This window comes from Oryx dammah, unplaced genomic scaffold (assembly GCF_014754425.2).
Source record: "Oryx dammah isolate SB20612 unplaced genomic scaffold, SCBI_Odam_1.1 HiC_scaffold_2, whole genome shotgun sequence".
NCBI classification, from domain to species: Eukaryota; Metazoa; Chordata; class Mammalia; order Artiodactyla; family Bovidae; genus Oryx; species Oryx dammah.
The window spans coordinates 196194146-196209308 of record NW_024070186.1 but is presented as its reverse complement, the minus strand read 5'-3'; the positions used below and the strand labels follow the sequence as shown (position 1 = coordinate 196209308).

The 15163-nt window shown below is 56.6% G+C and overlaps 1 protein-coding gene across 1 annotated transcript in view; it reads left to right on the top strand.

Moving 5' to 3' along the window:
* SDK1 (sidekick cell adhesion molecule 1) overlaps nt 1–15163 on the top strand; it is a 734089-nt gene that overhangs the window by 710243 nt on the left and 8683 nt on the right. Inside the window, exons 41-44 of the mRNA XM_040229997.1 lie at nt 1309–1473; nt 3951–4088; nt 5734–5854; nt 6163–6292. Coding sequence (XP_040085931.1) covers nt 1309–1473; nt 3951–4088; nt 5734–5854; nt 6163–6292 — 554 coding nt within the window. The remainder of the gene's footprint in view (nt 1–1308; nt 1474–3950; nt 4089–5733; nt 5855–6162; nt 6293–15163) is intronic.

The following is a 15163-nucleotide window of genomic DNA, read 5'->3' as shown; positions in this document are numbered from 1 at the left end:
CTCCGTGTCTGTTTTCATTGTGGTGACACACGTGGTGTGAGTGTGCCGTCTCGGCCGCCTGTGCCTGTGCGGCTCAGCAGCGTGGAGTACGTCCCCGCGGTTGCGCACCATCGTCCCTAGCGCTTGTTCATCTTCCAGGACTGAGGCTGTGTCCTCATTAAATCACATCTCAGCCCCTGGCACCCACCCGTCTCCCTTCTGTCCCTGTGGATTCGCTCAGGGAACCTCCTAGGCGTGGACACATCCAGCGTTTGTCTGCGTGTGACACAGGATGAACCTCGAGGTTCGTCCACGCTGTGTCAGCAGGCGTGAGAATGTCTCCCTTTCTGAGGCTGGATCACACTTCTCTGTGTGGCTGGACGGACCACATCTTATTTATCCATCCCTCCATCGGTGGGCACAGGTTGCTTTCATCACCTCTGAGCTCCTGTGAATAATGCTCTGTGAACATGGGCGTTTAAGTTCAAAATTCAGTTGTCGTTCAATCGTGTCTGACTCTGCGACCCCATGGACTGCAAAGAGTCAGAATCCAGTACGTCTTTTAAAATCTATACTTGTGTCTGGTAGCTCCCGGGAAGAGCCGAAACACGACTGGTCTTAGGGCAGGCTTGGCGCTGAAGCCCCTCCAAAGGGTGCTCGAACTCGAGGAAGGCGCTTCAGGGGTTTGGCTCGGGAGGTGAAGCCAGGCCCCCAGGTGCGGGGCCGAGGCCCCCATGGGGTTGGCCCAGAGCCCCTGCCTGCCTCTCCATGCCAGCTGCCCCTTGGTGCCATCGCCCCGTGAGAGAGCATGACCCACTATCGATTATCGAAAGCTGCACCAGGCGTGCCGCAGCGACCACCCAGACGGTGTAGACAGCATCACAGCGTCACCCCAACCCTGGGAGCTGGCTGGTGCGTGAGGCTGTGGCTCAGCGTCTTCTCTTTGACCCACCTGCTGGATTGTCATTTCCAGTGAGAAGGCAGTGGGGCTAACTCAGGGCGGAGGCTGGTGTGCGTGGGGGCCTCTGGGCCCATGGGGGCAGGGGCGCGTGTCCTCAGGGAGTCGGGATAGTGGGAACTTGGGGGTTAGGGACATGCAGTGGGCAGGGACAGTAGGATGTCCCCAAAAGAGCCAGCGCCCTACACCAAGAGGAGACGACAGAACCAGAGGCCAGGAGGACGTAGGGAAGACGCTTCCGCCCAGCTGGCAGCCTCGGCGGTGCCTGTTCAGGAGGGAGCAGGGGCCTGAGGGCAGGGCAGGCAGCGTCCACCCACCGGGCCTCCGTGTGGGAGATGGGCGCCCTGACCTCTGTTCTCGCTGCCCCGCAGATGAAGGCCTGTGGGACATGTTTGCCAAGGACATTCCGCGGGGCGCCACGTCCTACACTGTCAGCCTGGACCAGCTCAGGCAAGGAGTGACCTACGAGTTCCGGGTGGTGGCCGTGAACCAGGCGGGCTACGGGGAGCCCAGCAGCCCCTCCGCTGCCGTGTCAGGTAGGAGCCCCGCCCAGGGACCCCGGGAGGCGGGCGTCTGGGGGCCATGGGCCTCGAGCATGGCCGTCCCTGGAGGAGACGCCCTGGCTGCACTGAGCTCCTCTCGCCCTCCGTCAGAGCCAGGAACTCAGCTTGAGCTGGGCAGGATACCCCCACGGGAGAAGGCGTCCCCTGCAAAGTGCAGCCAGAGGCCCTCTGTTAGTGGATGCGTCCTTGCTGTTGAGCCGAAAGTTGAAAAGCAAGATTGCACCAACCTGCCCCTCCCTAGCTGCCATCAGGGAGCGCACGAGCCCTGGACACGAGGGTGTGTCAGCCCAGGCATCCTTGAGAGATGCGGGCCGAGGGGCCTGGTGCACCTGGCACCTGAGATTGGAGGCCGAGGCCTGGCGGCCCCAGCGTTAGCCTCGCCTCAGCCATGGGGGTAGCGCAGACACGGAGGGGGCGGCCAGGCTCCTTTACCCGGAGCTCAAGTGTTGGTGGCGACAGACCGTGTCCTCACCAGTGACATGACGAGGGGTGTGACCGCTGGGAGGAAGTGATGGCCCTGGGCCTGGGTCTTGAAGGGTGCAGGGGGATGGCCGCAGGGAAGGGAGAGCCTGCACGAGGCTGGGGGGCGTGCAGTGGGGGGACTGGCTGGTCGCGCGGCCTGGACCCGCTCCTGGGGCCCCGGGCGAGGGGGAGGAGTGGGCCTCCATCCCAGTTGTACCTTAGGGGCCCCCTCAGGAACACTTAGAAAACAGTTATGCAGGGCCCTCCCAGACAGCAGTTGCATCACGGGGGCCATGGGTCTGGGCCTGATGATTTTCTAGCTCCAAGGTGGTCCTTCCACGCCGCCAAGATTGCAAGCCAGGCTCTAGAGGATGGGGGTGGCTGCAGGCCGACCACCTGGAGCCGATTTGAGAAGGGAGCTGGCTGCAGAGACGTTTAGAGGTCGCAGGCAGATTCTGGGCCAGAAACCATGAGCCTTCCTTCCAATCAAGACAAATATGTTCCCCATCCCCATAGTCACATCTGTTTAAGCTGCTGACTGCGCTTGTTTAAATTAGAAACATCCTTCATCCTTTCCTTGAGTGGGCCTGGAGGGAGGAGAGCGTCCACAGGCACCCGGGCCCCACACCTCCTGGTCTGGGAGCACCGTGGATTCCAGGGGCACTTGGTGAGAGGGACAACCTGGGTACCACTCGCTTGTTGAATGAAAAATAGGTAGAAAAATCAAATCTACCTCTTCTACTTCGTCTTTATGAAGAAACTTGTAAACACACACCAAAGTAGAGAAAATGGAATAAGGAAGCCCGTCCCTTGGTTCACCAATTCAGGGTTTGCTCCCCTCGACCACGTAAAAGAAATCACAAAAAGCAGTTCCAAACGCACAGAGCTTGCAGTCCCACACACACAGAGGGGGCGGCAGAGGCTGCTTCCTGCGTAAGAACACGGCTCCCGGTCCTCGGGGCGTGGGCACCCTGGCTCGAACATCCCTCTGAAATCCAGCTCGTGTGTGTCAGATCTAAAGCGCTGCCGCCTGCCAGGGCGCCCACCCCCCCACCCCACCCCCGTGCTGTCGCGGTAGCCAGAGAGGACTTCCGCTTGTTCGCAGGGCGCACACGCTTCATGTCCGTCTGCTGAGACCCTTCTGACGGGTTTCTGCTTCTGGGCGGCAGACCTTGGGGCTCCCGTCCTGTCCCGCACATCCAATGCCCCCCACAGGGAAGCAGGTGGAAGGCACGAGGGGACCCCAGGGCCACCTGGCAAAAGCAACTCCCATCTCTCTCTTCTCAGTAAACAGAATAAAACATGAGGAAGAAGACAGTCCTCTTTCAAAGTAACTCTGTTTTGCTGGGGGCTCGAAATACATAGAACACAGCCCCAGCTTCCATGGGTGGGGGGCCCTGGCGCAGTGGAGGAGGCCGACAGGTAGCAGACAGGCCCCCCAGCCGCAGCGTGTGAGCAGAGGTTCCTGGGCGGGTGTGGGTGCATCCAGCTCTCGGCCGGAGGGGTCAGTCATGGGGCTCCCAGGCTTAGACCCAGGCTCGTGGGCACAGCACTTGCAGGAGAGGCCAGCTTTCCACCTGAGAACTCCCTGTGATGCCAGGGATTCAGCGGGGGTTCTGGTGGCAGATGGAGGTGGTGAGACCAGGGGGTGGCAGCAGGAAAGGGGGCGGCCAGGCGGTTTGGGGGTGTCTGGGGAGAAAGCCCCCATACTGGGAGAGAGGAGCAAGGCCTGGCTCTTCTGTCCCTCCCTCCCTGTAACCCAGACAACAGTTGAAACTGGGGGAATGTAAGCTCGCTGGCCAGGGCCCGGGGTGGGGGCAGCGGGGGTGAGGGGACCCCAGGCCCGAGAGAGACAGCGGACCCAGAGCCTCTTCGGGAAACGAGTGGATCTGCCCAGGACAACCCAGACCAGGCAGGGGTCTCCCCCATCCCGGTCACAGCGGGGACAGAGTCTCCGTCCACATGACCATGCGCCTGTCGCCCTGCAGCCCAGGTGGAGGCGCCCTTCTACGAGCAGTGGTGGTTCCTCCTGGTGACTGTGCTCTCCAGTCTGCTCGTCATCCTGCTGGTGGCGTTCTCGCTGCTGCTGCATGGCCAGAGCAAGAAGCACCGCAACTGCAGCGCAGGTGGGGACGCCCCCGCCTCCCCCGGGGACCTGGGCCGAAATGTCAGCTTCTCCCTCCTGGGTCTGGGGTGCCCACGCCATGCTCCATTTCAGTCCCTAAGACAGGCACAGCAGGCTTCCCTCTGGAGGCAGGAAACAGGGGCTCTGGGCACCAGCGTCTGGCCAGCTCTGCCCTCATGCGGGCTATGTGTCCTTTATCCTTCGGCCCCTGAGAGTCTGTTTCCACTTCTGCAGCTGGCCAAACGCAGGAGTGGTTTTTAGTATGATTAAAACTGGAAAGTGGGAGAAGGAAATGGCAACCCACTCCAGTATTCTTGCTGGGAGAATCCCATGGTCGGAGGAGCCTGGTGGGCTACAGTCCATGGCGTCACAAAGAGTCGGACACAACTGAGCGACTGAGCACGCACTGATTGCTATTTTTATATCATATCTCTTTCCACCCAGAGATTTAAAGGTGTGCTAACTTTAACTGGTAAATTTAAACACATAGATGCAATATGTAAACACTGCTAGGACCTTCAAAAAAAAAGTGTAAAGCGTTCAAGAGATGAGAAATGGCCCCTTCAGTATCACAAGAACAGTGAGCGGGGCTCAGCTCAGTTGCCTCGGTGCCGCCCAGGACGGTTACAGTCGGGTCTGCGGTCCAGCCCTTCTCACTGATGGGGCGAGTGCTGCCTGGGCCTGCACTCCGGCTCTGAGCCCTCTGCCGCCCGGGCCCCATTTTCCCAGCATGGCTGGGCCTGGCGTGGAGCAAGTGCCCAGTGAGTGTCCACAGCTGAGAGAGTCCCCATCACAAGAAAAATGGACAAATGAACGTGGGCAGAGCCGGCCATGGAAGGGCACAGACAGCGAGGCTTGCTTTACAGGAAGGTCAGGAGCAGCCTAATGAATGGATGTTTCTAGAAGGCAGGATGGTGGGTGTTCTTAGTGCAGAAGTATAAACAGGGAGGGAACCTTCCGGGGCACTGGAAACGGTCCTCTGTGAAAGGGGCCCTCGGATGCCCCGACCGCAGCCCCCAGCACTGCAGTCCCTGCACCAAGAGGGTTAATAAAACCAGGAGGCCCTAAAGTGCCTGCCATTTGCTTCTGTAACGTTGAGCCATTCATCCCTCCAAGAAAGGATTTATTTTTTTCTGTGTAAATTCACTTCTAACAAGTGTTCGTAAATCAGATTTGATTCCTGCGGGATTTACAGTGTATGAATGGCATGTCATTTTCCCGAGTTAATGCTATTACAGAATCCCACGTCTGGTGCAGAGAAAGTCTCCCTGCCTTCCCTCCTCTCCCTCTTCATCTGGGAAACAGACCACAGAGTCCAGTCTGGCCCGCAGCTTCCAATCCTCAGCCTTACCCTGGAGCATTCACTTAACATCATCATTAATGCCCAGAAAAAAAGAGGAAAACAAAATTGTCCACCAGAATGTCTCCCTGCCCGCCCAGGGGACACGCAGAGCCCAAACCGCTGTGCTGCCTCATTCCACCCCTCCTGGACGACAGGCTCTCTTGTACCAGATCAGACTTCCTCTCTGATTATAATATTTACCTGCTCACCTCCCACCAACCCAAACCCCTGCTCCATGAGGCTCGGGGCTGGGCCCCAGGCGTCCATTTCCTGACGGGTCTGCGCCGTCTCCGCCCATCGTTAGGTAAGAGCATCTCCAACATGGAGGAGTCCGTGACCCTGGACAACGGGGGGTTTGCCGCCTTGGAGCTCAACAGCCGCCACCTCAACGTCAAGAACACCTTCTCAAAGAAGAATGGGGCCAGGTAGCGAGGCAGCACGCCAGGCCCACGCCCACGGGTCCTCCCCGCATCCCAGGGGCAGGAGGGCGGGTGCTAGGGATGGTTTAAGGACGTTTCTAGACATAAAGAAGAGGCAGGTCTCGGGGGTAGGGGCCTGGTCTTGGGGGACCTCCGGCCCCTCCGGGCATCACTGGAAGTTGCGGGTGTCCTGGGAACTGTTTGCATGGCACCAAAACAGTGCCAGAGGCTGTGCATGGCTTTCCTCTCGACGCAGCCGCGACGAGGCCAGGGGGCGGGCCAGGAGGCGGGGCTGACTGGTGTCCGGTCCCCAGGTCCCCGCCCCGGCCGAGCCCCGGCGGGCTGCACTACTCCGACGAGGACCTCTGCAACAAGTACAACGGCGCCGCGCTGACCGAGAGCGCGGCCCTCCAGGAGAAGCCGGGCGACGCCACGGAGTCCGAGGTGGGTGCCCGCCCCCCGCTGCGGGCTCCGGGGGGGGGGGGGGGGGTCTCCCGTCCCCCCGGGGCCCTGCGCTGGTCTCAGCCGCGTCTCCGCGCACACACAGGCTCGCGGCAGGCAGAGCCGGCACAGAGGGTGCCCCTTCCCAGACGGGGAGGGTCCACGCTCGTCTCTGGTGCGCGAGGCCACCTCCCCGGTCAGTCCCTGGTCCAGAGCGGACTTTGGGTTTGCAAACCTCCTCGCTGCAGTCTGCGCTCAGATAGAGACCCGATCCACCTGAAGGTCACCGGGGAACGTGGTGGCCTCTGGACCCCCGAGGGGTAACGGGGGCCCGAACCCACCCGACTGGTAGAACCTGGAGCCCCGCCCACCCCAGACAGGGGCTTCCCCTCCGCCAGCCTCCTGTGCGCCAGCTTGGGCTTTGGCCACAGCAGCGCTCTGTCAGTTATGGGGGTCACCGGAGTGGGGCGGGAGCCCCGGGACCGGGGAGACCCCGCCCCCTAGGGCTGTCAGCCTCCAGCCATGACCCCCAGGGCCCCGCCCCACACATCTTGGTGCCTGGGCCCGTCCTGGGCGAGGTCTCTGTGCTGGGGGGGGACATTCCCTGGAGGGAGCCGTGGGGGCGCCGACAGGACCCTCACTTCCCCGGGGAAGCCCCTTCCCCACGGAAGCCCCTTCTCCACGAGCACATCTCACAGTCAGGAGCGAACCGGCAGGCGCGGGTAGGGAGCTGGGCGCCCAGTCCTGACCACGGTTTCAGAGACGCCGCGATGGGGACGGAATTCACCAAGCTGTTTGCCAGACACGCAGGCCCACCCCATCGCTTGGCATTCATACTCTAAATCAATATTTAATCTAAAATAAGTCTCACCTTCACTTTGACCTGAGTTTAGGACTGATTGTGCCCTCAGGCTCAATTAAATGGCTTCTTTCGAACTGTGGTTTGTGTAGGAGTCCACGCGGGCTGGCCCGCAGGCAGGGGGCCCGGTGCCCGCGGCCTCCCGGCCTCCATGCTCTGTGGACTCCGGCTCCGTCTGCGCCGCAGCCGTGGGCGCCTGGAAGCGGCAAGCCGCACTGCGGGCGTGCAGGGGGAGCGCTGTATCCAGGCGAGGGGCTGTCTGTGGAAGGAAAAGCGAGAACGCTGAGCTCAGCTTCCTAATGAGGAGGCCGCGGCCTTTTCCAGCCACTTGTCCCAAAGACGGCGCATCGGGAAGGGGTGGGCTGCCGTCCAGCGCTGCCCAGGTCAGCGGTCATAGGCGGCCCCCGCCCCTGCCTTCCCGGGCTCTCAGAGCATCGTGGATGATGCTCACAGCGACCCCGCGCTGCCCCACGGGCTTTACAGCTCCACGCGGGCTAAGCGCTGAGTGCTTCCTCAGCTGGGCCCAGAGGCAGGCGGTTCTTGTCCTTGTCCCCAGGATACCCCTAAGGCTGAGGCCACCCCACACATGCACCCCCACCCTCAGCTTCCAGAGCCCACTGACCCCCAGCCCTCCCCTCTTCTCCCACCCAACACCGAGGCCACAGAGGCCATTCCCAGCACTGCCAGGACTGGACTCATCGATTCTGGACTATTTGTTCATAAAAGCATGCTCAGAATGGGTTAAATGCGGGCCATTCAGTCTGTCTGTCCTCACACACGGGGGCATTTTGCGAGTCAGATCCAGCTGATTCGCATGGAGGACTATTAAATGCCTGCGGGCACTAGGCCTATACATGCACGTTCGCATACGTGTGTGCGCTCACGCACAGATGCAGACATCACATGCGCACGGGGAAGAAGGCAGCAAGAAGGGAAGAAGGGAGCTGGTGAGGGCAGGAGGCGAGGGGTGTGAAACGCACACTAAATCCTGCAAGCAGCTCGTTCAGATCCTCACGTAACAGATGGGAGAGCTGAGGCTTGCCAGGGTTTTAAGTGTCTTCCCCAGACACGCACTGCTGGGTGGTCCTGGATGCAGACCCAGGCGGCAGGCTCCCTTCCATCCCTCCGCCAGGCGGGCCAAGTTCTCCTAGCCCGGGACGCGTGACCGAGTGAGGGCAGGCTGTGGTGTGCCCAGTGCCTGGAGGAAGAGGCTCCTTCCGTGATTCCCACAGATGCTTTGCGGGTCCTAACACTTTCTGGTTTTAGAAAGTTGATCAAAAGTGTGGACTCCCCTTGAAACTGGGGTTCCAGGCCCCCCAAAGCCTGTGGTAGGCGGGCACCTCCTGTGCAGGCTCCGGGAGTCCTGGGCTCCCCGTCTGCTCCCGAGTTCCTGGGTAGACGCAGTGAGGCCCGTCTTTTCCCCCAGAATTCTGTGCTCTGTCATCTTGCTAGGGCCCAGCTTCGAACCTTACGACCTGGGAGAGTTGTAGGCAGATTCATGGGGTCCCCGCAGAGGGATCTTGGAAGTGCCAGCTCCGATGGGAGCCTTTCCTTTGAACTAGTCTGGTCTCTTAACCAGACTGAGATGTCATTCACTCACCGTGCAGTTCACGTCTTCACTGCATAGGCTATTTGCTGTTGCTGCTGCTAAGTCGCTTCAGTCGTGTCCAACTCTGTGAGACGCCAGAGACGGCAGCCCACCAGGCTCTCCTGTCCCTGGGATTCTCCAGGCAAGAACACTGGAGTGGGTTGCCATTTCCTTCTCCAGTGCATGAGAGTGAAAAGTGAAAGTGAAGTCGCTCAGTCGTGTCCAACTCTTAGCGACCCCATGGACTGTAGCCCATTAAGCTCTTCTATCCATGGCTATTTAGGTGTGTGTTTTTAGTTTCCTCACATTTATGAGCTTCCCAAGTTTTCTGCTGTTAATGATTTTTAATTTTATCCCACTGTGGTCAAAGAACATTGTATTTCTCCAACCGTCTTATACTTACTGAGTCTCGTCTTGCGGTGCAGCACCTGGCCTGTGCTGCAAGAACCCACTTGAAAAGGCCGTGTTGCTCTGATGTTGCCGTGTGGAGAGTTCCCTGTGTGTCTGCTATGTCCGGTTGATTTATCGTGCCGCTGAAGCCTTCCACACTCTAGATCTTCCCGCCATCTGTTAACGTACTGAGGTCTCCCGCATTCTCTATTTCTCTCTTCATTTCCGGCAGTTTTAATTTCCTGTACCTGGGGGCTCTCTTTGCAGGTGCATGTCTGTCTATAACTGTGGTGTCTTCATGGTGGACAGACCTTTTCTTCAGGATAGCATGTCCCTCTTGGTCTCTAGCAACAATTTTTGTCTCAGAGTCCATTTGGCCTGACGTCAGCACAGTCGCTCCAGCTCTCCTCTGGTTCCCGTGCACATGGTGTGTCGTTTCCATGATTTCACTTTCAACTTGCTTGAATCCTTGGATCTGAAATGTGTCCCTTGTTGGCAGCATAAGGTTGGCCAGTCTATACCTGCTCCCCAGATTGTTTGATCCATTCACAGTTAATGTAACTGCTGCTCCTTCCAGAATTTACACGGATCTCTATTTCTCTGTTTTTCCTTCACTGTCATTCTGTTGTTGTTATTAAGCGGCTACTTGCTAGTGTGTATCCGGTGGATATTTAATTCCCTTGTTTTGCTTTTACTATATTTTTTTCAGTTGTTTTCTATAGTGATTGCCCTTGTATTAGTATTTGCTTTAGATTTATTCTAAATCTCAGTGGCATATAGAAACTTTATTCTCGTATAAATCTATTCTCTCCTCCCCTATTTGTGCTTATTATTATACATGTCCATATTTGTGACAGACCCAAGGATGCATTTTTCTAACTGTACAGAATTTTGTATCTTTTAAAGCAGTTGAGAGGAGAAAGGTGAACAAGTCTTAGAGTTTATCATATTAACCCTTTTGTTTACGATTTTTGGTCCTCTTCATTTCTCCCCTCCTTTTTGGGCCACTGTACTTGTTACATTTCTATATATCCTGGACCCAACAGTATAATTATATACCTAATGCTTTAGGAAATTGCTTTTTAAATCAGATAAGAGAAGAAAGGAGGCCAGGCCCTTCCACTGCCGTCTAGAATTCCGTGTGATGGTCTTGTTGCTGCCTTTGTGTGTGTGTGGATTTGATTTGCTGTCGGCTGTCACTGGCCTTCAACCTGACCATCCTCCGTTAGTATTTCTTATAAGGCAGGTCTGCTAGCAATGAATTTTTGTTTTTATTTATCTCAGAATGTCCTATTGCATCTTCATTTATGAAAACAGTTTTGCTAAATAAAAGATTCATGATTGACAGTTTTCTTTCAACACTTTGAATGTTGTTAGCCCATTGCCTCCTGTCCTCCATTTTTGCTGACCAGAAGTCAGCTGTTAACGTAATTTGAATTCTGTTGGACTGGATGAGTCATTTCTCTCCTTTCGATCTCAAGTTTCTTTTTGCCTTTGTCTTTCAGCATTTTAACTATAACTATGATGTGTCTGGGTGTGACTCTTGTTCCATTTATCTTACTTGTGGTATATTGAGCTTGTTGAGTATGCAGGGGTTTTTTTGTTTGTTTGTTTTACCAGATTTGGGAGGTTTTGAGTCATATAACTCTCACTATTTTCTCGGCTTCTTCCCTCTTTTCTCACCCTGGTATTCTCATTACACATACGTTACTACACTCATTTTTTACCAGATTTGGGAGGTTTTAAGTCATTGTAACTCTTAGGATTTTCTCTGCTTCTCCCCTCTTTTCTCACCCTGGTATTCTCATTACACATACGTTACTGCACTCAGCCTCGTCACATATCGGGTGTTCTGGTTTGTGTTTTTGTTTTTTTTTTCATTGTTTTCTCTTTGTTTTTCAAGTTGCATGAGCCACTCCAATATTCTTGCCTGAAAAATCCCATGGACAGAGGAGCCTGGTGGGCTGCAGTCCCCAGGGTCACTTGGGCTAGAGCCAGACATGACTGAGCGACTGACCGTGGTGAGCCGTCTCTATCGGTCTATCTTCAAGTGCACTGAGGCCGTCCTCTGTCAGCTCGAATCTACTGTTGAGTCCCCCCAGAGAATTCTACATTGGGTTATGGTATTTTTCAACTCTGGAGCTTCTCACTTGGTCCTTTTAAGTCATTTCTATCTCTTTATTGATATTCTCCACTTGGTGTGATAGTGTCAGCATACTTTAATTCTTTAAACATGGTTTCCTTCAGTTCTTTGAACATAATATAATAGCTATTTTGAAAGTCTTTGCCTGCCAATATCTGAGGCTCCATAGAGGCTGCCTGCTTTTTTTTTCCCCTGTGTATGGATCACACTTGGCTGTTTTTTGAAAATAAGAAAATATTTAAATATCTTGTATTCACTTTGAATGCCCGTATTTAGGCCCCTCTGTGTGTTGTCCTTGTTCGCTTATTTGTTCAGTGACTCGTCTGGACTAGTTAGGGAAGCCCACATCCTTAGCAACGCATCCGCTCTGACGTCACCCCTCCGAGGTGCGGCCTTGGGCATGCCCGTGGTTTCCATGACAACCAGGGACAACCGAGGTCTCCGCTAGGCATCCCCCTGTCTCTTGTTCTGACCTCCCCACTAAGGTTCCGGAAGGCCCACCACAGCTGGCATCACACCCAGCTGTTAACCTCCTCTCCTGGCAGCTCTATGATTTTCAGCAAGGCTCCAGGGTATAAATTACTCCACAGTTGGAGCCAATCACAGCCCAGGCAGCAGCAGGACGTTGTTAATCTCTGAATTCTTCTCTAAGCCCAAGAGGGCTCCCGTCAGCTGTCTCTTTGCCTGGTCCTCCCTGTTAAACCCCTGGCGCGTTTATCGCTCCACTCGTTACTATCAAGGACTTAGCTCTTCGTTTCTCACCCCTGAGGTCTCCGGTTTCCAGCAATGCCCTGAGCCATGAAAAGTGAAAGCGTTAGTCACTCAGTCATGTCCATGTTCAGCTCCTCTGTCCATGGGATTCTCCAGGCAAGAACACTGGAGTGGGTAGCCATGCCCTTCTCCAGGGGACCTTCCTGACCCAGGGACTGAACCTGGGTCTCCTCACCGCAGGCAGATTCTTTACCATCCGAGCCACCAGGGACGCCTGCCCTGAGGTATGCCGTGGTCCAAATAAAGCTACTCCCCTGCAGCAGAGCTGGGAGCTCTCTGTTCGGAAGGGCTGACTCTCCCGCCGTGAGGACCTCTGTGTCACAGCACCGAAGCTGGGGTGGGGACAACAGCCCCCGTCTCCATGGTGACCCGTGAGGCGCTCAGTGGGGATGGACGGCCCTGGGCTTCTGGCCTCGGCCCGGCACCCCTGCGTGGAGCGCCTTCTACCCGCCACGAGGGCGGGGCGGTCGGGCTCAGTGTTCTCAGCCTGCCAACCTGGTGCACGTCAGCCAGCCTCCAAGCAGCCCTGGTGAGGAGGGGAGCCCAGTTCCCCCAACCACACCTCCAGGAATACCTCTGCGTCGTGGAGCTGGGGACAAGCAGTTGGCTGGCAGATGCCGGCGGCTTCCTCCTCCAGGTCAAACCAAATTCCTGGACCCAGAGTCTTAGGGGAGGGGCCCTGGCTTCTTGGCCACATGTGCCTCCCCCTCCGCAAGTGGACCTTCCGTCACCCCGGCTGGGGGTGGGGGAGCAGCTCAGAGTTCAAGCGGCTCAGACTCTTGCTCTTCTCAGTGATTTTAGATTTTCTGCAATAAATCTTGCCCCATTTGCTATACGCCCTTGGCACCATTTCCAGGGACTCTAACTGATTGTTGATAATTCGATTTTCCCCCAGTTGAGTCATTGTTCTACTGTGGGGAAGAGCTGCTGCTGCTTCTGGCCATTCTGGAAGTATTTTTTGTATTGGTAGTTGGTTGACGACCCAGGTAGGGGGTCCCCTGCCCACCCTTACTGCCCACCCTCTCTCCTCCAGAGCCGAAAACCCTATGAGCTCTCTGCCGGGAAAGCTCTTCTGCAGAGCCAATACTTCACTGAAAGAAAAAAAAATTGTGATGCTGTCATTTTCTCCCTGGGGTGTTTGTAAGCCGTTTTCAGAAATATTACTCTAGTGACAATTCTGAGAACCAGCTCACAGGTGCGGGAGAACCTGGCTGATCAGAGTGGCTCTGAATTAAACCATCAGCCTCGCAGGACACACGCTGTGGCTCTTGATGTTTCTCCACTTAGAAATAAAGGGCTTTCTCTCCATTTTATTGCCCAGCTGCTTACCAATTATATCAGGGCTACTATTCAAATCACATCTTAAAAATTATTTTCAAAATTCACAGAAACAGTTTTCAAGGTCTCTCTGGCTTCAGCCAACTTAGACCAGCCCCCTCTCACTTAATTAATCCTCTAATAATATGGGAGTCTTTCATCTTGCCAGCACAGCACCAGAAGTCCTGAGATTATCTCTGTTAGCTGCTTGCCAGGCATCCACGCGCCTTTAGAAACTCATGGTTGGGTCTGCAGGCTCATCCAATCACAGACTGGCCTTCCTCAGTTTCCTAGGAAACCGACTCACATCGCTACTTCATATCACACAGGAAACTTGAAAAAAAAGACCCCGCAGCGTTTCCTTTCTGTCAATAATTCTAACTCACTAAAATACATCCTCATTAAAAAATAGTAATGTCATATCAACAATAAACAGAGCAGGCAGCAGGACGAAGAACGGCATTTTAATCCTGTGTTTTCTCGTGGAAGCGAAAGCGAGACCTGAACAGGAGCCCCGAGGCCCTCACCGCACCCCCGTGTGTCCCGAGGTGGGGGCATGTTTGCGCTCTCCCTAGAGGAACAGCTCTCAGTCTCCCCTCTCCATTCTGCGAGATGGTTCTGTTCTGTCCCAGCGGCTCTGGGGGCCACCTGGTGGGCCTGCAGCCGCCACCCAGGGCCCACATCCCCATCCCCCAGGGAAGCACTCAGCTCTCAGGGCGGGTTCCTGTTGGCTCACTGACCTTGAACCTCCACAGGCCGCCCCGCCTCCTCCACCGGCTGCTCCGGGACCCCGAGGGGAGGGGTCAGGCCCCTCGGTGCTGTGGGGGGTGGGGGAGGAGGCCAGGACATCGCACAGCAGACGCCACGCTCGGTCAGGGCCTGTGTCCTCGGAAACCTGCCCACGGAGGTCGGCGTGGGTGCGGCGTGTGTCCCACGGAGGACACCGTCTGCTCACCCTGCCTGAGCTCACCATCAGACCCTCAGTCTGGGGGCCTGTGCCATGGTCTCGGGCATTCTGCAGCGCCTGGGCCTTCCATACTCCCAGGCGCCGCAGCAGTCTCCACAGAGGACACAGAGCAACCCCTGGGGGCTGTGTAAACCTGATCTGGGAGGGGATGGAATGTAGACCTGTCCTGGGAGAGGATGGGGTGTAGACCAGTCCTGGGAGGGGATGGAGTGTACAGCTGTCCTGGGAGGGGATGGGGTGTAGACCTGTCCTGAGAGAGGAGATGGTGTGTAGACCTGCCCCAGGAGGGGATGGGGTGTAGACCTGTCCTGGGAGGGGATGAGGTGTAGATCTGTCCTGAGAGAGGAGGTGGTGTGTAGACCTGTCCTGGGAGGGGCTGGAGTGTGGACCTGTCCTGGGAGGGGATAGGGTGTAGACCTGTCCTGAGAGAGATGGTGTGGACACCTGACCCAGGAGGGGATGATGTGTAGACCTGCCCCGGGAGGGGATGGCGTGTAGACTCTCCTGAAGCCAGAGTGCAGTGGATTCTTGTCCTGGGAGCGGCTTAGGCACAGGGATGGGCGGGGGAGCAGAGCCTCTGGGAGGAACAAGCTGGCTCCCGCTGCCCAGCTTGGCCCCTGTGGACACGCTGAGCTCTCCGTGGTCTGGTGGGGAGAGAGGGAAGCAGGTGGGGTGGGAGGAGGGGAAGGGGAGACAAACAGGTGAGTGGCGCCATCCACCTTAGACGTCCACTCCTGCCCCCCGCCCAGCCCTGCTGCCCGGGCCACCCCCACCCGGGGCCCCAACCCCGCCCCGGGCCCTCCCCCACCCTGTGGCCCCAACCCCCCCCCCGCCCTCCC